Source organism: Oncorhynchus nerka, linkage group LG22 (genome assembly GCF_034236695.1).
Source record: "Oncorhynchus nerka isolate Pitt River linkage group LG22, Oner_Uvic_2.0, whole genome shotgun sequence".
NCBI classification, from domain to species: Eukaryota; Metazoa; Chordata; class Actinopteri; order Salmoniformes; family Salmonidae; genus Oncorhynchus; species Oncorhynchus nerka.
In genome coordinates, this window is record NC_088417.1 from 20,777,437 (window position 1) to 20,799,905 (window position 22,469).

General features: G+C 41.3%; 2 protein-coding genes across 2 annotated transcripts in view; both read left to right on the top strand.

Moving 5' to 3' along the window:
- The window catches only part of LOC115104503 (polycystin-1-like protein 1), a 37,585-nt gene extending 33,877 nt beyond the window's left edge, over positions 1–3,708 (top strand). Inside the window, exons 45-51 of the mRNA XM_065006796.1 lie at positions 326–466; positions 554–688; positions 906–1,160; positions 1,807–1,968; positions 2,124–2,264; positions 2,462–2,580; positions 2,777–3,708. Of these exons, the coding sequence (XP_064862868.1) occupies positions 326–466; positions 554–688; positions 906–1,160; positions 1,807–1,968; positions 2,124–2,264; positions 2,462–2,580; positions 2,777–3,335 (1,512 nt within the window). The 3' untranslated portion in view covers positions 3,336–3,708. The remainder of the gene's footprint in view (positions 1–325; positions 467–553; positions 689–905; positions 1,161–1,806; positions 1,969–2,123; positions 2,265–2,461; positions 2,581–2,776) is intronic.
- A 239-nt stretch (positions 3,709–3,947) lies between these two features.
- pdia4 (protein disulfide isomerase family A, member 4) lies at positions 3,948–15,072 on the top strand. The gene is made up of 10 exons (XM_029626504.2): positions 3,948–4,237; positions 5,755–5,920; positions 6,126–6,331; positions 6,509–6,647; positions 6,875–7,080; positions 7,214–7,372; positions 13,194–13,345; positions 13,489–13,645; positions 13,838–14,071; positions 14,283–15,072. Exons 1-10 carry the CDS (start codon positions 4,159–4,161, stop codon positions 14,696–14,698), a joined length of 1,914 nt encoding a protein of 637 aa, XP_029482364.2. The 5' UTR covers positions 3,948–4,158; the 3' UTR covers positions 14,699–15,072.
- Positions 15,073–22,469: the final 7,397 nt, after the last annotated feature.

Below are 22,469 nucleotides of genomic sequence, written 5' to 3' on the forward strand. Positions count from 1 at the left end.
TCCAGGCTAGTATACTCCTGGTAACACTTCTCTGTCTCCCTCCAGGTCAGTATACTCCTGGTAACACCTCTCTGTCTCCCCCCAGGCTAGTATACTCCTGGTAACACCTCTCTGTCTTACTCCAGGCTAGTATACTCCTGGTAACACCTCTCTGTCTCCCTCCAGGCTAGTATACTCCTGGTAACACCTCTCTGTCTCCATCCAGGCTAGTATACTCCTGGTAACACCTCTCTGTCTCCCTCCAGGCTAGTATACTCCTGGTAACACCTCTCTGTCTCCCTCCAGGCCAGTATACTCCTGGTAACACCTCTCTGTCTCCCTCCAGGCTAGTATACTCCTGGTAACCCTGGTGTACTACATCTACTACATCTATCAGTCCATTCTGACTCTGGAGGTCGTTGACCTGCTGCAGCGACACGACTTCAGGATGCATGTGGATGTCAGCTTACTGTCTACCTGGGAACAGGTGAGAATGGGAGAGAGTGAGGTGTATGTGTGTATGATGATGATGATGATGATGATGATGATGATGATGAGTCCTCTGTATCTCCAGCACACCCATACACTGCGTGGCATACTGCTCTTCCTCCTGGTGGTGCGGTGTATGTGTTTGTCGGGGGTTAACAGAACCATGGCCGCCTCAGTGACTCTACTCAGACTTGCCTTCTCCAGACTTCTCTGGCCAATGGTAAACAACCCACAGACACTGCAACCTTTCACCTTCTACCTTAACTACAAACAGTCCGCATGGAAACTATTTAAAATATAATAATCCTAATTTAAATGTTTTTTAAAGAAGTTTCAAGTAACAGTTCAGTACTTCAGGTAAAAGTTAATTGGTTAAAATTCACACTTTGTTTCTAGAGTGTGTCCTGATGTTTATACCGTTTCTATTCCGTCCCCAGCTGTCAGGAGTTGTCCTGTTGGTGGCTCTGTCCTCTGTGGGAAACCTGCTGCTCCTGAGGAGGTCCTGGGGGTCCAGCTCCCTACCCCACTCCGTCTTCACACTCCTGTCTCTCTCCAGGGGCCAACTGGGCTCCCGGGCCCCCTCCCTGCCCGTGGCCTCTCAGCCCCACCAGCTCCACAGCCCCAACAGCCTGTCTTTGTCTTTCTACCATGGAGCTCTCTGTCTCACCCTCACTGTGGCCTCGACAGCAGTGGTACTCATTAAACTTTTTGAAACACTTTTTATAATACTGTTTTTGTAAGGTGTGTGTGTACTGGTAGCGAAGTCCGGTGCAGGAGAGCAGAGATTTGTGAGCAAAAGTGCAAAATGCGCAAAAACAGTCACAAGAATTATGTTTAACAATAAACATCATCGTGAAATACCACGGGAAAAACAAACCAGTCTGGCGCGTCAACAACAAACACGTAACACAAACAATCTTACACAAAAACATGAGGGGGAACAGAGGAATAAATACGCTGAACGCCACCCGAACAAGGAGAGGAGCTGACTTCGGCGGAAGTCGTGACAGTTTTTAAACACTTTTTATAATACTGTTTTTAAACACTTTTTATAACACTGTTTTTAAACACTTTTTATAATACTGTTTTTAAACATTTGTGTTTGATAAAATCCTTGACATAAATCAACTAGTTTCCAAGGCGATCCAGAGACAACAAACATACACGTAGTCTACCCTACAGTACTGTGTGTATACATCACCCTGTACTTTGTTGTTGCTTTATCCAGCCCTAGCAAGCTACATCTGTCTGCTGTAAACCCTCTGCTCCTGTCTGTCTGTCTGTCTGTCTGTCTGTCTGTTTGTCTGTCTGTCTGTCTGTCTGTCTGTCTGTCTCTAGTTGACTGGAATCGTCTCCTCGTTAGTGAGAGCTGCTAAACTAGCTGGTAGGAGGAGGTGCCTACTGACTCTCTGTGACGTGGTTGGCTACGTCAGGGGTCGGGCAGCTGTGCTCATTGGCCAACGCAGACAGAGATGGACAGATAGCCATGCCCACAGGAGAGTGAGTGACCTTTGACCTCCATGCTAATGTCCGAAAGATAGTTTTGAATATAGGACTACTTTGCTTTGACTGTCAATGAAAGCAGAGAACAACCTTGTGGTTTAGATTGAGGTATGGAAGGGGTTAACTGGCTGATATATATTTTTTCTCCTCAGAGTTTTTACCTGGAGGAATTTGAGAGCCTGGTGGATGAGCTGCAGTTTAGACTAAATGCCTTCTCTAACAGTCTGCACCACACCCTACATCCTAAAGATATCTTCTCCCCCACCCAGAGCCCCTCCAGCCTGGCCTCACAGGTGGGCACACCCACACTGTCTGAACCAACCTGCCAGTGTATATATGATTTAGGCATAACCTTTGAATATGAAAGCCTCTGTGAAGCAATCTAGGTGGAGTTACTTAGACATGTCCCACTTTCAATTTGAACTGACCACCATCTCATGAGCTGTCCCTGATTCCAGCACAGTTTTAAGGGTGTGCGTTTCTTTTGTAGCGCTCTGCTGCCAGTGAAACAGCACACGTGACTGAAGAAACACTTCTCAATGATCCCCCTGACATCACCAACCTCCCACTGACCTCCAGGGAACACTCACCTGACGCACACCACTACAGGTAAAACCACAACTAAATATAATTCACATCAAAAACAGCATAAGCCTGCCATAGAATGGCAGAGGTGATTCACTGAACTATGTTCGCCCAGTGACTACCTTATTATTTGAGTTTATGTTTGGTCTTTAGCTCAGTTAGCTAGCATAGCCCTAAGTCACTCAGATGGCCTGGGTTGTTAACCAGGTCTCCATCCCAGGTCTCAGCTCGAGTTGGAGACCCTCCACCATCTGCAGCAGTCAGGCCAGAGGAGGCAGACCCCAGCCCCAGCTGGGGGACTCTCAAGTAGGATTGGGCCATCCGTCAGTCCCCTGCATAGTGGAGCACCAGGGTGGATCTCCCGAGAGCACCCATCAGACAGAAACCTCCAGATCTCCACCTCCATAGGGGGGCCAAGCTACCTCTCCTCCCCAGATTTGGTGCACCTAGCTGAGGCTCGGACATGGGACAACATGCCTCAGATCCAGAGCCTAACAGGCTGGATAGATAATCAGCTGGTTAAGACTGTGGTTCTGGAGAATCAGATCAGCCACTGGACCACTGTCGGCCGGTCTGGTAAGAAGAGCCACAGAAGTCCCAGAAACACCCAATGGGCTACAGTAGAGGGGCCCAGCTCCAGATATACCACTGCTTCTGGGGTGATGGAGGGCCATGGAGGGCCACACATTGCTGTGGTGGAGGTTATGGTCCATGGGAGCCCGGAGACTGAGCCAGAAGAGGAGGGATTCCTAGGGACAGTCAGACAGTGCTGGGGTTGACACTGTATGTCGAGTCTAATGAATGAATGAATGAAAAATGAATTATCTTCATCAATATGCTATTCAATAGGGATATTGTGAAAAAATTATGTTTATATACTCTGTGTGGAGGGAATCAGGCTTAATTACAAGTATTCAGTAGGCCACTGCTTGTGTCACCATGTCTATTTTCAAAAACATTAAATAAACAATCTGCCCTGGTTGTAAAAAAAATAAATAAATGGTGTGTAAAATAAATTCTCAAATAAATGGTGTGCAGGATAGGGTGAGGGGAGGGCACACTGTTTCTTGAAAGAATGAACATTACAACATGGCTAATATGTTTACAGGACAGTTGCATTGTTGCAGCAATCCAGAGACGTCCTTGCACAATAAATAAATAAACCTCTTCATGATCCTGTTGATATCAAAAGTACTAGTACAACTTTTTCTTGTTTTACTGTTCACTCACTGTTGAAAAACAGTAGTCTATTCAGTCCAATGAAATTACAATAATTGGTAAACTATCCAATGGCACCCTCGAACGTACAGGATCCAGGAATTAAGTGGCGGTACGCAATTGGAGGAAAACCGACGATGACAGCCAATTAGAACGTGGCAAGTCAGACAAATTCAATTTCGGGAGGTGGGGAGCGTGATTTCTGAAGTCTTTCAAGTTTGTATGAAACCACAAGCCAAAGATCAGTTTAACTTCACTTCAGGAATGATCAAGCGCTACAGAGATTGCTAATAATAGACCCATGTGATTATATTCATCAGTTACTAGCTGAAAGGGAGAAGTCTCACTCGTTACACGGCTAGCATCCCATTGGAAAACCTGACAATGAGAAAGATAACGCTGCTGCTAATTGTCTTGCTTGGCGTTGCCCACTTTGCCACTGTTATCCAATGTGAAGAAGATGGTAAGTAGTTAGCTAACGTTAACTAGTAATGAATTAAGTTTGCCAGTTCGTGTACACGCTAGCTAGCTGGCTTCTTCTGTCGTTATAATTAGCCAGTCAGCTCGTATTCGCGAGCTAGTTGGGTGACTAGCTAGCTAATTATTAACTGCTGGCTAGCTTTTATAGAATGTTGTGCATACTCCGTAACGTTACAGCGTGGTTTTGTTTAGCTCTTATCATGACTAATTGCATAACATTGGGTCATTGGACATCCCATTTATTTAACCTTGTGAGGAAAGTGCCCCGACGCTGCACAAATGTTCAGTTTAAACGCAAATACACCTTGCACGCGATACAGTTTGGAAAGATTTGGAACTTAACTGCTATAGGAATGGCAAACATTTCTAATACTGAAGATACAATTACTGTACTCAGTGTAATCCATCCACCGGACAGGTGTGGTATATCAATACACAGGTGCACCTTGTGCGGGGGAAAATAAAAGGCCACTCTAAAATGTGCAGTTTTGTCACACAACACAATGCCACAGATGTCTCAAGTTGAGGGAGTGTGCGATTTGGCATGCTGACTGCAGGAATTTCACGAGAGTTGTTGCCAGATAATTTAATGTTAAATTCTCTTCAATAAGCCGCTTCCAACATTTGAGAGAATTTGGCAGTATGTCCAAACTGCAGAACATGTGTAACCATGCCAGCCCAGGACCACAGCTGGCTTCTTCATGTGTGGGATCGTCTGGCAAGCAATCCGGACAGCTGATACAACTGTGGGTTTGCACAACCAAAGAATTTCTGCACAAACTGTCAGAAACCGTCTCAGGGAAGCACATCTATGTGCTCGTCGTCCTCACCAGGGTCTTGACCTGACTGCAGTTCGGCATTGTAACTGACTTCAGTGTGCAAATGCTCACCTTTGATGGCCACTGGCATGCTGGAGAAGTGTGCTTTTCACAGATGAATTACGGTTTCAACTGTAATGGGCAGAATGCAGACAGCGTGTATGGTGTTGTGTGGGTGAGAAGTTTGCTGATGTTGTGAACAGTGTCCCACGGTGGGGTTATGGTATGGGCAGGCATAAGCAATGGACAACAATTGCATTTTATCAATGGCAATTTGAGTGCACAGATACTGTGATGAGATCCTGAAATGGTCACACCAGATACTGACTGGTTTTATGATCCACCATGCCATTTTTTTAAGGGATCTGTGACCAACAGATGCATATCTATATTCCCAGTCATGTGAAATCCATAGATTAGGGCCTAATGAATTTATTTCAATTTACAGTTCATACAGTAGAAGGAACTCAAACTCAGTAAAATCTTAGAAATTGTTGCATGTTGCATTTATTTTTGATCATTGTATGTTCCATGCTTTCAGCTGAGAACCCAAAAGGTGGGCCTGCTGTAAGCTCCCCCTGGGTTTGAGAGCTAGGTTTTTTTGCAACGCAAACCCAACTGTGCTGTCCTGATTTGTTGCTAGATGTTCTGTTGATTTCAGTGTTATCAATGATGTTTGCAGGTGTAGCAGAAGTCTATGAGGTTGATGACAGTGACGATGAAGAGGATGACGAAGATGATGGAACAGAGGTGAAGGATGAGAACGGAGTGTTGGTCCTGACCGACAACAACTTTGACACGTTCATGGAGGGCAAGGACACTGTGCTGGTAGAGTTCTATGCCCCATGGTAAGTTTGCGTAAAGGGAGAGTTGTCAATATTTGTCAGTCATTGGCGACGTGTCCATCCACATCTATTGTGCAGCTCTTGGTAGCCGATAATGCAGTGTGAGAACCGGAAGGCCTTCATCTCAAATGCATGGGATATATGCACCCAAGAAATAATTTTCCCCTTGATTGACACTTCTCTAATCTGTTCTCCTCCCCTCTCCCAGGTGTGGCCACTGTAAGCAGTTTGCTTCTGAGTATGAGAAGATCGCCCAGAGTCTGAAAGAGAATGACCCCCCTATCCCTGTGGCTAAGGTGGATGCGACCAAGTCCAGTTCCTTAGCAAGTAGATTTGAGGTGTCGGGATATCCCACCTTCAAGATCATGAAGAAGGGGGAGCCTGTGGAGTATGATGGTGCCAAGAATGAGCAGGGTAGGACAACCACTAACAAGACTGAGCTGGTAGCCTGGCTGTCTCTGTTTCTATATTTGACTACGCTAGTACATCTTGGCCTTGTTTGACTAAAGCGGAAACAGACTGGTACACAGGCTTCTATCTTAGTTTCACTTCAGTAGCATTGGTAATGTTATAACTGTGATTGTGTTTCAGTCATTGTGGCTCGAGTGAAGGAGGTGGCCCAGCCAGACTGGAAGCCCCCTCCTGAGGCAACCCTGGTGCTGACCAAGGACAGCTTTGACGATGTGGTCAACAACGCTGACATCATCCTGGTGGAGTTCTACGCCCCATGGTCAGTCAGTTCACCTCCAGACAACGTTTAGGATGCATCTCAATGATCTAGTCACTTCATGTCCTTGTCTCCTCTTCATCTGCACTGGTCTGACGCATGAAATATATCACTTCCTTTGTGTTTTCTATCTAGTAAAGGAATGGAGGTGATAAAATAGCTTTATATGAAGCTTCATGACTGTTCCTGCCTAACGAAGCGTTATGGTGCTGTTTTAACTGTCCCTCCAGGTGTGGCCACTGTAAGCAGCTGGCTCCAGAGTATGAGAAGGCAGCCAAGGACCTGAGCCAGCGCTCTCCTCCCATCCCCCTGGCCAAGGTAGACGCCACCCAGGAGAAGGACATTGCCATCCGTTTCGGGGTGTCGGGGTACCCCACCCTCAAGATCTTCAGGAAGGGGAAGGCCTTCGACTACAACGGACCCAGAGAGAAGAGTGGTATGTCCAAACTTCAGACTTTCAGACACTACCCAATAACTAAATATATCTGCTAACATTATGGATTTTAGGATGTGTCCCATTGTAATGATATAGCCAAGTGTTCTAACTATTCTGTGTTCTCTCTGTGTAGGAATTGTTGACTATATGAGCGAGCAGGCAGGGCCTCCCTCCAAGCAGGTGCAGATGGTGAAACAGGTGTCAGAGTTTATCAAAGATGGTGACGACGCTGTCATAGTGGGTGTGTTTTCATCGGAGCAGGATACGACCTACGACCTCTACCTAGAGGCCTGTAAGTATTCAATAATTTAATTAACAATAATTTTGGTGTACACAGTGCAGGGTGCACACAAGGCGCTTCAAGTACTTGAATTTGGTACTGGAATACCTTGAAAATCTGACATTTTCTCAAGTTGGTACTTTTATTTAATCTGTTTTAGAATAAGGCTTTAATTGAACAAAATGTGGAAAAAGTCAAGGTCTGCATATATATAAAAAATAAAAGGAGACACCTGTGATTAATGCCTGTCTCAGTGGACTAATACATTGCAGAGGCTGTGAGGATGGCTCACCAGTAGATGAGAAATTAATGGTAAACTACAATGTTTGTTTGGTTACAGTAATTTGCTAATGTATTCAATTATTCATTTTTTACCATTCTCATTGTCTGAGTGGACACTTCGTTTGCGGACTGCACAACCTAGGCTACACTTGAAAGGAACAAGTTTTCATACCATTTCAGTGTTTGGTTGGAGCGCTCTTGTCAATGTTGCGTAAGGACGCGCACCAGATTACCCATAGAAGTAGGCCTAGGCTACCTGGCCTGCATGTAAAGTGTAGGCCAATAAACTTGCACATCTGAGTATTTCTGATTGTCTTAAGCTCCACAGTGATGGTGAATTCTCACATTTTTCTTCACCTCAAACGGCACATAATCAAAATCTGTTTTTACATGTATTGAGAAAGACTACGTTGAGGAATGATTGTCAATTTGTAAAAATGTTCCAGCTCTTTTGATAACACTCAGCACAATGGCGGGAGGGGCGAGCAGGCAGGCAATGTCATGCTCTGATCCGGTGGAAAAGTAATAGAATAGGCCTACCTGATCACTTCTTATCCCTTGCACAAATAGCCTATTTTGTGCTATGTTAGTCCAGAGCTCACTGGTACAGGAAACTCTGACTGCCCAGAATATTCTATACAATATTGCAAGTTTGCTAGCACCAGCTTCAGGCTGGACCTAGTTGATACAATGTTTAAAGTTCCTTGTAGACAGGCCATGCGTAGCCAATGTGATTCATAGGATATTTATTTTTATCAGGGTATTTTCTACCTGCAGGCTACACGGTTTTTATTTGTTGGCTTTCTGGAGGCAATTTTTACATTGTTTGCAATAGAACTTACTTTTAGAATTTTGATTACCACATGATGATTTTCAGATACGAAGACTTTATTATACACTGCTCAAAAAAATAAAGGGAACACTAAAATAACACATCCTAGATCTGAATGAATGAAATATTCTTATTAAATACTTTTTTTCTTTACATAGTTGAATGTGCTGACAACAAAATCACACAAATTATCAATGGAAATCAAATTTATCAACCCATGGCGGTCTGGATTTGGAGTCACACTCAAAATGAGTGGAAAACCACACTACGGGCTGATCCAACTTTGATGTAATGTCCTTAAAACAAGTCAAAATGAGGCTCAGTAGTGTGTGTGGCCTCCACGTGCCTGTATGACCTCCCTACAACGCCTGGGCATGCTCCTGATGAGGTGGCGGATGGTCTCCTGCGGGATCTCCCAGACCTGGACTAAAGCATCCGCCAACTTCTGGACAGTCTGTGGTGCAACATGGAGTTGGTGGATGGAGTGAGACATGATGTGCTCAATTGGATTCAGGTCTGGAGAACGTGTGGGACAGTCCATAGCATCAATGCCTTCCTCTTGCAGGAACTGCTGACACACTCCAGCCACATGAGGTCTAGCATTGTCTTGCATTATGAGGAACCCAGGGCCAACCGCACCAGCATATGGTCTCACAAGGGGTCTGAGGATCTCATCTCGGTACCTAATGGCAGTCAGGCTACCTCTGGAGAGCACATGGAGAAATGCCACCCCACACCATAACTGACCCACCGCTAAACCAGTCATGCGGGAGAGGATGTTGCAGGCAGCAGAACGTTCTCCACAGCGTCTCCAGACTCTGTCACATGTGCTCAGTGTGAACCTGCTTTCATCTGAAGAGCACAGGGCGCCAGTGGCGAATTTGCTAAACGTCCTGCACGGTGTTGGGCTGTAAGTACAACCCCCACCTGTGGACGTCGGGCCCTCATACCACCCTCATGGAGTCTGTTTCTGACCGTTTGAGCAGACACATGCACATTTGTGGCCTGCTGGAGGTCATTTTGCAGGTCTCTGGCAGTGCTCCTCCTGCTCCTCCTTGCACAAAGGCTGAGGTAGCGGTCCTGCTGCTGGGTTGTTGCCCTCCTACGGCCTCCGCCACGTCTCCTGACGTACTGGCCTGTCTCCTGGTAGCACCTCCATGCTCTGGACACTATGCTGACACACAGCAAACCTTGCCACAGCTCGCATTGATGTGCCATCCTGGATGAGCTGCACTACCTGAGCCACTTGTGTGGGTTGTAGACTCCGTCTCATGCTACCACTAGAGTGAAAGCACCGCCAGCATTCAAAAGTGACCAAAACATCAGCCAGGAAGCATAGGAACTGAGAAGTGGTCTGTTGTCACCACCTGCAGAACCAATCCTTTATTGGGTGTCTCTTGCTAATTGCCTATAATTTCCACCTGTTGTCTATTCCATTTGCACAACAGCATGTGAAATTTATTGTCAATCAGTGTTGCTTTCTAAGTGGACAGTTTGATTTCACAGAAGTGTGATTGACTTGAAGTCACATTGTGGTGTTTAAGTGTTCCCTTTATTTTTTTGAGCAGTGTATATGAAATGTAACTGTTCCATGGAAATGTGCATATGACAATCATAACTGGCATGCAGTTTGGTAGAAATGGTAAGATAAATTAGCATTCTAAATTGAGAAGTTTGATGACCCATGTAGCCATTACCTACTGGTAACTTCAGAAGCTTTACTGGCAGAATCTGCCAAGGCCTGCTGAAAGAGGTTCGGGAACAGTAATATTATTATTATTTTTTTTAAATAAATAAATATATATATATCCTAACCAGAAGAATATATATTCTAACCAGAAGAATATATATCCTAACCAGAAGAATATATATTCCTAACCAGAAGAATATATATATCCTAACCAGAAGAATATATATATCCTAACCAGAAGAATATATATATCCTAACCAGAAGAATATATATAGCCTAACCAGAAGAATATATATATATAGCCTAACCAGAAGAATATATATATATATATAGCCTAACCAGAAGAATATATATATAGCCTAACCAGAAGAATATATATAGCCTAACCAGAAGAATATATATAGCCTAACCAGAAGAATATATATAGCCTAACCAGAAGAATATATATAGCCTAACCAGAAGAATATATATAGCCTAACCAGAAGAATATATATATCCTAACCAGAAGAATATATATAGCCTAACCAGAAGAATATATATAGCCTAACCAGAAGAGTATATATATATATATAGCCTAACCAGAAGAGTATATATATATATATATATAGCCTAACCAGAAGAGTGTATATATATATATATAGCCTAACCAGAAGAGTGTATATATATATAGCCTAACCAGAAGTGTGTGTGTGTGTGTATATATATATATATATATATATATATATATATATATATATATATATATATAGCCTAACCAGAAGAGTGTATATATATAGCCTAACCAGGAGTGTATATATATATATATATAGCCTAACCAGAAGAGTGTATATATATATATAGCCTAACCAGAAGAGTGTATATATATATATAGCCTAACCAGAAGAGTGTATATATATATATATATATATAGCCTAACCAGAAGAGTGTGTATATATATATATAGCCTAACCAGAAGAGTGTGTGTATATATATATATATATATAGCCTAACCAGAAGTGTGTATATATATATAGCCTAACCAGAAGAGTGTATATATATATATATAGCCTAACCAGAAGAGTGTATATATATATATATATATATAGCCTAACCAGAAGAGTGTATATATATATATAGCCTAACCAGAAGAGTGTATATATATATATAGCCTAACCAGAAGAGTGTATATATATATATAGCCTAACCAGAAGAGTGTATATATATATATAGCCTAACCAGAAGAGTGTATATATATATATAGCCTAACCAGAAGAGTGTATATATATATATATATATATATATATATATATATAGCCTAACCAGAAGAGTGTATATATATATATAGCCTAACCAGAAGAGTGTATATATATATATATATAGCCTAACCAGAAGAGTGTATATATATATATATAGCCTAACCAGAAGAGTGTATATATATATATATATAACCAGAAGAGTGTATATATATATATATATATATATATATAGCCTAACCAGAAGAGTATATATATATATATATATAGCCTAACCAGAAGAGTGAGCCTAACCAGAAGAGTGTATATATATATATATATATATATATATATATATATATATATATATAGCCTAACCAGAAGAGTGTATATATATATATAGCCTAACCAGAAGAGTGTATATATATATATATAACCAGAAGAGTGTATATATATATATAGCCTAACCAGAAGAGTGTATATATATATATATATAGCCTAACCAGAAGAGTGTATATATATATATATAGCCTAGCCTAACCAGAAGAGTGTATATATATATATATATATATATATATAGCCTAACCAGAAGAGTATATATATATAGCCTAACCAGAAGAGTGTATATATATAGCCTAACCAGAAGAGTGTATATATATATATATATATATATATATATATATATAGCCTAACCAGAAGAGTGTATATATATATATATATATAGCCTAACCAGAAGAGTGTATATATATATATATATATAGCCTAACCAGAAGAGTGTATATATATATATAAGTGTATATATATATATAGCCTAACCAGAAGAGTGTATATATATATATAGCCTAACCAGAAGAGTGTATATATATATATATATATATAGCCTAACCAGAAGTGTATATATATATATATATAGCCTAACCAGAAGTGTATATATATATATATATAGCCTAACCAGAAGTGTGTATATATATATATAGCCTAACCAGAAGTGTATATATATATATAGCCTAACCAGAAGTGTATATATATATATAGCCTAACCAGAAGTATGTATATATATATATAGCCTAACCAGAAGAGTGTATATATATATATAGCCTAACCAGAAGAGTGTATATATATATAGCCTAACCAGAAGAGTGTATATATATATATAGCCTAACCAGAAGAGTGTATATATATATATAGCCTAACCAGAAGAGTGTATATATAGATATAGCCTAACCAGAAGAGTGTATATATATATATAGATATAGCCTAACCAGAAGAATATATATTCTTCTGGTTAGGCTATATATATATATATATATATATATATATATAGCCTAACCAGAAGAATATATATTCTTCTGGTTAGGCTATCTTGATCTCTTGCTCCCTGTCGTTTGTGTCTTGATTATTTAATCAGTGTGCTTAAAGCATAAGATGAGCTCAGTAGACTACCTACAGTATAGATGATTTTCTTCAAACGTGGAGTTCCCTAAAAAGACATCCTATTTAAAAAAATAAAAATTTTTTTTTGTCTGGGACAGCCCTACAAAACAACATTATTGAGTAGAACTTGTAAGGTTCCCCAGAAGGTTGTGGCGATGAACTTTTAAAAATTGATGGTCCTTGAAAATAAATATTAGTGCTTGAAAAAGTACTTCAGTCCTTGAATTTGACTTGCCACGGTCTGTACGAACCCTGAGTGACTATACATAGCATGCTATATGTTTAGTATTGAGGGTGTATAGGAAATTCCTGTGCTCCTGGTGAGGCTTTCTAAAGGGGATCAATAGTGATAGTACTGTGTTCCCCTCCTATCTGTCCTCCCAGGTCATGTTCTTAGAGAGGACTTCAAGTTCCTCCATACCTTCAGTTCAGACTTGGCCAAGCTCCTCAAGGCCTCCCCCGGCCAGGTCGTCATGGTGCAGCCTGAGAAGTTCAGGTCCAAGTATGAGAAAGCTTCACACACACTCACCATCAAAGTAAGTAAGTCTGTCCACAAGGTGTGTTTGTCTAACCTCAAGTAGACTTCAATGAAGCATGCTCTCCTGACCTAAGAAAATGCTGAAATTATTTGTGCAAGTTTTAATGTATGATCTCATAACCTGGCCTCTCTCCTTTTCAGGACTCCACAGAGGTGTCTGAGGTGCAGGACTTTTTTAAGAAACACATCCTGCCACTGGTGGGTCACAGGAAACAGAGCAACGATGCTAAACGCTACACTAAGAGACCGCTGGTCGTTGTCTACTACGGTGTGGACTTCGGCTTCGACTTCAGGAAAGGCAAGTGTCCTCAACCCCTTATTTCCTAGATTGTGTGAATATTGTCTAAAGCTGCGTAGCTTCCATAATACATTTCTTGACATGCTGAAGAGCTGGAACAAAAGCCTGCACTACCAGTAGCTCTCCTCCAGGACCGGCGGTGTTAATTGCAGCTCATCTCATGTCTGATAACCCCTTCTATTTCTGTTCTAGCCACCCAATTCTGGAGGAGCAAGGTTCTGGAGGTGGCCAAGGATTTCCCGGAATACACCTTTGCAATCGCTGACGAGGAGGACTATTCAGATGAGCTGAAGAGCCTGGGGCTCAGCGACAGTGGGGAGGAAGTCAATGTGGGGATTCTGGGAGATGGTGGCAAGAAGTTTGCCATGGAGCCTGAGGAGTTTGACTCTGAGGTGCTGAGGGAATTCATCATGGCCTTTAAGAAAGGTGAGCTTCACAGCAATTGTTATAAAATGTCACGACTTTAAACCACAAGATGTTGTATTGAGTTACATATTAACCTGAGTTGAGTACCTTGTCTGCAGCCAGCCAAATATCATCTGTATGTGACAGGTCTTAGTCAATATCGTGTAATGGACTATACATTAGTGTCCATTCGTCACCATGTCTGTGTCCATTCTTGTCTCTCCCTCTGTAGGCAAACTGAAGCCCGTCATCAAATCCCAGCCGGTGCCCAAGAACAACAAAGGCCCTGTGACGGTAGTGGTTGGAAAGACCTTCGACGACATTGTCATGGATACCAAGAAAGACGTCCTGATAGAGTTCTACGCCCCGTGGTGCGGTCATTGCAAGAAGCTGGACCCCGACTACACCGCCCTGGGCAAAAAATACAAGAACGAGAAGAACTTGGTCATTGCCAAAATGGACGCCACGGCTAATGACGTGCCTCACGACAGCTATAAAACAGAGGGCTTCCCTACCATCTACTTTGCACCTAGCAACAGCAAGCAGAGCCCAATCAAATTTGAGGGTGGGGATAGAACCATAGAAGGATTTAGTAAATTCTTGGAACAGCATGCCACAAAGTTATCACAGAGCAAAGATGAACTTTAAAAATCTCTTTCTGAGTAGCTAAGAACTTTAACTATGCCAGTGTAGAGACTACAAGTTCCAGGTGCCCTGGAGGAGCCGAGGGCAGACTGTTAATTCCAAATCAACCCTTCCGAGCCCCTACACCCTAGCCACCTATGTGCAAGATGGTGCTACCACCATATGTATCCAACCATCTCAGATCTCCACTAGGGCCTAGTGTTTAGGGGGTCTGAGTTGATTTGAGTGTCCCCACAGAGGGCTGTTACTGAGTCTCTCTGATTTACCACATGTAAAATCTTTTTCTGTTCAAATCAAGAGATTCTGCTTTTGTTTTCCATGTCTAAAAGCATGTAAGCACTGAGTTCTAAGCTTTTTCAAATAAAACATGAACTGTGTGTTGTGTGGGGTGCATAATTATTCTCCTTGTCAGCTGTACTGATGACACAGTATGGGTGAAAGCAAAATTAAGGAATGTCTGTCCTATTATATAGGATGGGAGTATTCAACTCTTAACCTAAAAGGTCCTGAGCCTGCTGGTTTTCTGATCTACCTGACTTAATTGCACCCCTTCTAAATCATTCCCTGATTAGAGGTTATTATATTAAGATGAATTGTTTTTAGATCCACTTCACTACATTTTAATTTCAAGTTTTATAAAAACATTGTTTTCTATTTAGCTTCACTGTTGGACAGATGTGTGGGAGGCTAGGCTCCATGTATGTGTTGTGTCAATTTTGGGGATGTCCATTCCTGCAACTGTGGGGCATTTAATGCGTCAGGTTTAAAGGTAGATTGCGAGAATACCTAGATGCACGACAAACTGAGTCAATATCTGCAACAACTAGGAGGGTTGAGCGACAACTTCGCTGCTGTTTTGGTATCATAGCTGCTGTGTGACACTTGCAAATGTGCAGATACTCCGTGTGGCAGAGTGCAGTCTTTCATGTTCTCATCTCAATGGCTGCTTCAAACTGGATCACTTTGAAAGGTGGTGACCACCTATTTTGGGGATAAAATTGTCCAACTTGGACCTACATGTCGACTGCATTAACCTTACAAAAATTGTGATCAAAGATGACGTTTTGACTGCAGTTGTCTACAGTTGCTCATCCTGCAGGGATTTCCTGCATTGCGTGAGGCGCTATTGTCAACCAATTTGTTTGACCCACATGAATGTGACCAAAGACATGACAAACAACCAATTTGCACGGTGTACAGTAGCTATATATTCAAGTGATGTGAGGTTCTCACTGATTGTACGATGTCCACACATTATGGTTTCAGATTGTGAGTATGTGATGAATGGCAACACTCATGTTTCCTTTAGGGAGTGGTTGAAATTTACATAATTGTTACCTGATGGAAAATGGGGGAGGGTCATGTAATCCGTTAACCCCCGACCATAAATGACATGTAATCTGTTACATGTAAGGGATTACAAAAAAAACAACTAATCTGTTACATTACCAGCAAAACTATTGTAATCAGATTAGATACTTTCAAAGAAGATTACTTTGAGGATTACTTTTAAATTCGGAACGCATGTGAGAAAAAAAAATCTTTGACTTTTTTCAATGCCATTGAGAAAGGCAGAGCCCCACCTGTTTTGAGACCCACATTTTTTGCAAAAACATAAATATATATTTTCAGGGGGGCTTGCCTGTTTTGCATGTTATTTTGGCATTAATACGTGTCACATATCGGAAATGTTTGCGAACAATGTAAAAAATAAATTGAGTTAACGCCGCATACAAACAGTCTCTTTTTTTTGTTTTCTTGAGTAAGTAGGTTAATTGTTCATTTGAGTCAATTGGAGGTGAACCTGTGGATGTACAGTGGGGCAAAAAAGTATTTAGTCAGCCACCAATTGTGCAAGTTCTCCCACTTAAAAAGATGAGAGAGGCCTGTAATTTTTTATCATAGGTACACTTCAACTATGACAGACAAAATGAGAAAAAGATCACATTGTAGGATTTCTAATGAATTTATTTGCAAATTATGGTGGAAAATAAGTATTTGGTCAATTTGGTCAATGATCTCCAGCAGGCCACAAATGTGCATGTGTCTGCTCAAACGGTCAGAAACAGACTCCGTTCAGGTGGTATATGAGGGCGGGACGTCTACAGGTGGGGGTTGTGCTTACAGCCCAACACCGTGCAGGACGTTTGGCATTTGCCAGGGAACACCAAGATTGGGAAATTCGCCACTGGCACCCTGTGCTCTTCACAGATGAAAGCAGGTTCACACTGAGCACATGTGACCGACGTGACAGAGTCTGGAGACGCCGTGGAGAACGTTCTGCTGCCTGCAACATCCTCCAGCATGGGTCAGTCATGGTGTGGGGTGGCATTTCTTTGGGGGGCCGCACAGCCCTCCATGTGCTCGCCAGAGGTAGCCTGACTGCCATTAGGTACCGAGATGAGATCCTCAGACCCCTTGTGATACCATATGCTGGTGTGGTTGGCCCTGGGTTCCTCATAATGCAAGACAATGCTAGACCTCATGTGACCTCATTGTCAGCAGTTCCTGCAAGAGGAAGGCATTGATGCTATGGACTGGCCCACCCGTTCCCCAGACCTGAATCCAATTGAGCACATCTGGGACATCATGTCTCGCTCCATCCACCAACGCCACGTTGCACCACAGACTGTCCAGAAGTTGGCGGATGCTTTAGTCCAGGTCTGGGAGGAGATCCCTCAGGAGACCATCCTCCACCTCATCAGGAGCATGCCCAGGCGTTGTAGGGAGGTCATACAGGCCCGTGGAGGCCACACACACTACTGAGCCTCATTTTGACTTGTTTTAAGGACATTACATCAAAGTTGGATCAGCCTGTAGTGTGGTTTTCCACTTTAATTTTGAGTGTGACTCCAAATTCAGACCTCCATGGATTGATAAATTTCATTTCCATTGATAATTTTTGCGTGATTTTGTTGTCAGCACATTCAACTATGTAAAGAAAAAAGTATTTAATTAGAATATTTCATTCATTCAGATCTAGGATGTGTTATTTTAGTGTTCATTTGATTTTTTTGAGCAGTGTATATCCTTAGCTCTGTCTATTAATCTGAGAGTGGTTACATTTCTCCAGGCCTATCCCTCAGCTTTTAACCAAAACAGAGTCGGGGGGTTGTTATTGTTTCATCTGTGGATTTGCCCTCTTAACAGCTGCATATTATCAAGATATAAAGGGTCAGCAACAAAAAGGTAAACAATAAACCCATAGCAAATGCAGCATACGGCATTCATTTTTCACATGTCAAAAGCACTTTTCAGTAGTGCTGAAAGCATGACATTACATGAGCGCAGCATTTATTTTTAAACACAAATCAATGAGCCCAATCCCTCCTCCATGACAACAAAATCATAAACAACACAGTAGGGCTGGCTAATAAGTCCTTCGTTTTTGCAGTTATGCTCAGGTTAAACAATTTGGCTAATCTGTACTTCCATATCTACAAATCCTATTCTTGAAGATCAAGGGGTATAACATTTATTGCAATGACTGTAATTCTGATAGACTTTGGTTTTTAATATAAAGATAGAATTTGATTGTGTTATTATATGTAGTAGAAAGCAATGGATTAGAAGAAGCCATTTTAACCAACCCATAAAGTAAAATGTAACATCCATATATGGCCAGCTATGTACATTTTAATATTGATTTATCCTGCAATAGATTTTGTTCAATTGGTAACATAAATGTTGGTATTTTTCTAATTCTTCTTAAGGGGAAAGTAAATCTAAAAGTATTTTGGATTTTTATTTAACTAGGCAAGTCAGTTAAGAAAAAAAATATTATTTACAATGACGGCCTACCACAGCCAAATCCTAACCCGGACGAAGCTGGGCCAATTGTGCGCCGCCCTATGGGACTCCCAATCACGGCCGATTGTGATTCAGCCTGGAATCAAACCCTGGGTCTGTAGTGACACCTCTAGCACTAAGTGCCTTAGACCACTGCACCACTCGGGAGCCCTGAATGTAATCAGATTACGACCGAGTCACGACCGAGTTCCAAACTACCTCTGGAAGCAAACTCTCCGTTCGTCAGGAGCTTCATGAAATGGGTTTCCATGGCCAAGCAGCCGCGCACAAGCCTAAGATCACCATGCGCAATGCCAAGCATCGTCTCCCATGCACAACGATGTATGGTGTAAAGCTCGCCTCCATTGGACTCTGGAGCAGTGGAAAAGCATTCTCTGAAGTGGTGAATCACGTTTCAACATCTGTCAGTCTGACGGACAAATCTGGGTTTGGCAGATGCCAGGAGAACGCCAACTGCCCGAATGCATAGTGCCAACTGCAAAACTTGGTGGAGGACGAAAAATAGTCTGACCTTTATGGTAGAGTGGCCAGATGGAAGCCACTCCCCAGTAAAAGGCACATGACAGCCCGCTTGGAGAAATAAGATTCTCTGGACTGATGAAACCAAGATTGAACTCTTGGCCTGAATGTCATGCGTCACATCTTGAGGAAACCTGGCACCATCCCTACAGTGAAGCATGGTAGTGGCAGCATCATGTTGTGGGGATGTTTTTTAGCAGCAGGGACAGGGAGATTAGTCAGGATCGAGGGAAAGATGAACGGAGCAAAGTACAGAGATTCTTGATGAAAACCTGCTCCAGAAAACTCAGGACCTCAGACTGGGGCAAAGGTTCATCTTCCAACCGGACAACAACCCTAAGCACACTGCCAAGACAACGCAGGAGTGGCTTTGGGACAAGTCTCTAAATGTCCACAAGTGGCCCAGCCAGAGCCCAGACTTGAACCCGATCTAACATCTCTGGAGAAACCTGAAAATAGCTGTGCAGCGAGACTCCCCATCCAACCTGACAGAGCTTGAGAGGATCTGCAGAGAAGATTTGGAGAAACTCCACAAATACAGGTGTGCCAAGCTTGAAGTGTCATACCCAAGAAGACTCGTCCTGAGTAAAGGGTCTGAATAGTTATTTAAATGTCATATTTCCATTTTTTTTTAAATACATTTGCAAAAATGTCTGTTTTTGCTTTGTCATTATGGGGTATTGTATAACGCGAAAAAAACTATTTAATACATTTTAGAATAAGGCTGTAACTTAAATTTCCACAAACAGTGCCATGGTGAAACTTGCATTCCTGTAGATTTTAAATAATTGGATGGTGAAACTTAATAACCAACCAGAAAAGCAAGGCAAAGCAATTCAGGCATTCTTGAAAGTCAGGATAATCCTTGTCCTGAAAAGAAACCATATTTTTATAGTCATTTGTATTTATTTTGCAAGCTGTAGGCATTTTGAATTAAATGTGAAGTGGAGCTTATAGTTACGTATTCGGCAATCATAATTTACCTGAAAAACACAGTCTCCATCATTTGTTGCAATAAAGAAATAAAAAAATCTACCCGTCGAACTCATAAAAATGTCTGTCTTTAGAAAATGTCTCCTATATCTGCCGTTTCCATTACACAAGTCGCAATGTTTTTTTTTGCGAAATTGCTTTTGTAGAATAAACCTGTGTCAATGGAAACCTGCCTAATGCCATGTTGATCTGAGCCTTGCTTTTGGAAAACCACTCCCGATGATCGTCTACAGTCGGTTGCTTTTGCCTTACTATTCAAACGCTCCCACTATCTGGGTGCTGCTTGTGACAACATCATCTAGCTGAGTCTACCTTTCAATTATAAAGTCTATCTTTAAAAAACTCTAAAGGATCGGACCCTTTTTTCAATATTCGCCTATAATGACGTACCCAAATCTAACTGCCTGTAGCTCAGGCCCTGAAGCAAGGATATGCATATTCTTGATACCATTTGAAAGGAAACACTTGTGGAAATGTGAAAAGAATGTAGGAAAATATAACACATTAGATCTGGTAAAAGATAATACAAAGAAAAAAAACTTTTTTTTGTACCATAATCTTTGAAATGCAAGAGAAAGGCCATAATGTATTATTCCAACCCAGGTGCAATTTAGATTTTGGCCACTAGATGGCAGCAGTGTATGCGCAACATTTTAGACTGATCCAATCCATTTCTGTTAAATGTTTTGTATCAAGACTGCCCAAATGTGCCTAATTTGTAAATTAAAAACTTTAAGTTCAAAACTGTGCACTCTCCTCAAACAATAGCTACTTTACTGTAATAGCTACTTTTAATTGGACAGTGCAGTTAGATTAACAAGAATTTAAGCTTTCTGACAATATCAGATATGTCTATGTTCTGGAAAATGTTCATGTTACTTACAACCTCATGCTAATCATTCATCATTAGTTTTAGTTTCTGTTCTAGTTTACTATAATAACCTTGAGGGGAACAATGAAAAAAAGCAGTGGAACTGGCTTTGAGGTTCAGAGTTGAATTTGAGGGCTATAGAACACATGAGATGTGGTTTGTAAAATGAAAATATTGAATATTCTGTGCATACTGTAGACAATACTACCACAGATAGAACAATGAGAAAGATATTTCTGTTCATTGAAAATATTTCACTGGATGTATAAATGTGAAGCATCCGCTTGGCGTTTCCAAAGCCAAATGTCAGGCAGTGGGAAGTGGTGGCATACTTGAGTAAAAGTAAAGATACCTTAATATAAAATGAGTAACCCAGTAAAATACACTTGAGTAAAAGTCTAAAAGTATAAGATTTTAAATGTACTTAAGTACAGTTGTGGAAAAAGTACTCAATTGTCATACTTGAGTAAAAGTACAAAGTAAAAGTAAATGCTATACATCAAATTCATTATATTTAGCAAACCAGATGGCACAATTTCCTTTTTTATAACTTTTTTTTTGACAGCTAGTGGCAACTCCAACATTCAGACATAATTTACAAAGGAAGCATTCATGTTTAGTGAGTCTCTTGATAAGTGTGTGATTTTGATATTTTTCCTGCACCGCTAAGCATTCAAATTGTAACTAGTACTTTTGGATGTCAGGGAAAATGTATGGAGTAAAAAGTCCATCCTTTTCTTTAGGAATGTAGTGAAGTAAAAGCAGAGAAAAATATAAATAGTAAAGTACAGACACCCCAAAAAACGACTTAAGTGGTACATTAAACTTTTTTTTTTTTTTTTTACTTAAGTACGTTACATGGCTGGCAGTGGGAGAAGATGCAATGAGATGGATTTTGGCCGATTTTCTGCTTATTTTCTAATCGATTAAACAATTGATCTCAATACAGTTCTGTTCCCAAAACTAAAATATGCTATGAACAGAGTGGACAAAATTTTGTAGACTTGACATTTTTCTAAAGTTTTTTAAAAAGTGCATTGTTTAGGAGTGCAAATGCGAATTTAGTTAATGCACACACGCACTTCACAGTTAAATAAAGGTTAAATAATTTTTTATAAAATGCACACGCGCACTTCAAACTAGGCGTTCCCTAACGGAAATATGAGCCAATAGGATCTCGCTAGCTCGTGCTTGGCTCTGCCCACCTCCTTACTAGTTCTGACTCATTCGTTCCCATTTGAAACGACGGGTTTTGGTCAATCTTGGTTTAGTTATAAAAATCTTTGCTATTACTGTATGAGCAAACTGAACTGTTCTGAACGAGGCCGATTCGTATCCCGGGCCATCTACCAATGAGCGTATGAGAAGGGCGGGACTTAGTAAACTGGATAACCCTAGCGGAGAGGAGGGCTCCTTCTCAATAATCTAAAGTGGCTCCCTCTCCTTGTCGACCTCCCTACATGATTACAAGTCAGTGAACTCAGCCTAGCTGTAAAGTATGTACAAGAGGATGAACAATTATTAGTTTTTACTGTCATGGGTAAGATGTCAATTGAATACTCAGGAAAGAGCTAAGGAGAA

Coding starts and splice junctions, on each gene's coding strand:
- pdia4 (XM_029626504.2), top strand. CDS start 4,159: ATGAGAAAGATAACGCTGCTGCTAATTGTCTTGCTTGGCGTTGCCCAC. Junction 7,081..7,213: donor CGGACCCAGAGAGAAGAGTG/GTATGTCCAAAC, acceptor CTCTCTGTGTAG/GAATTGTTGACTATATGAGC. Junction 13,646..13,837: donor CGGCTTCGACTTCAGGAAAG/GCAAGTGTCCTC, acceptor TTTCTGTTCTAG/CCACCCAATTCTGGAGGAGC.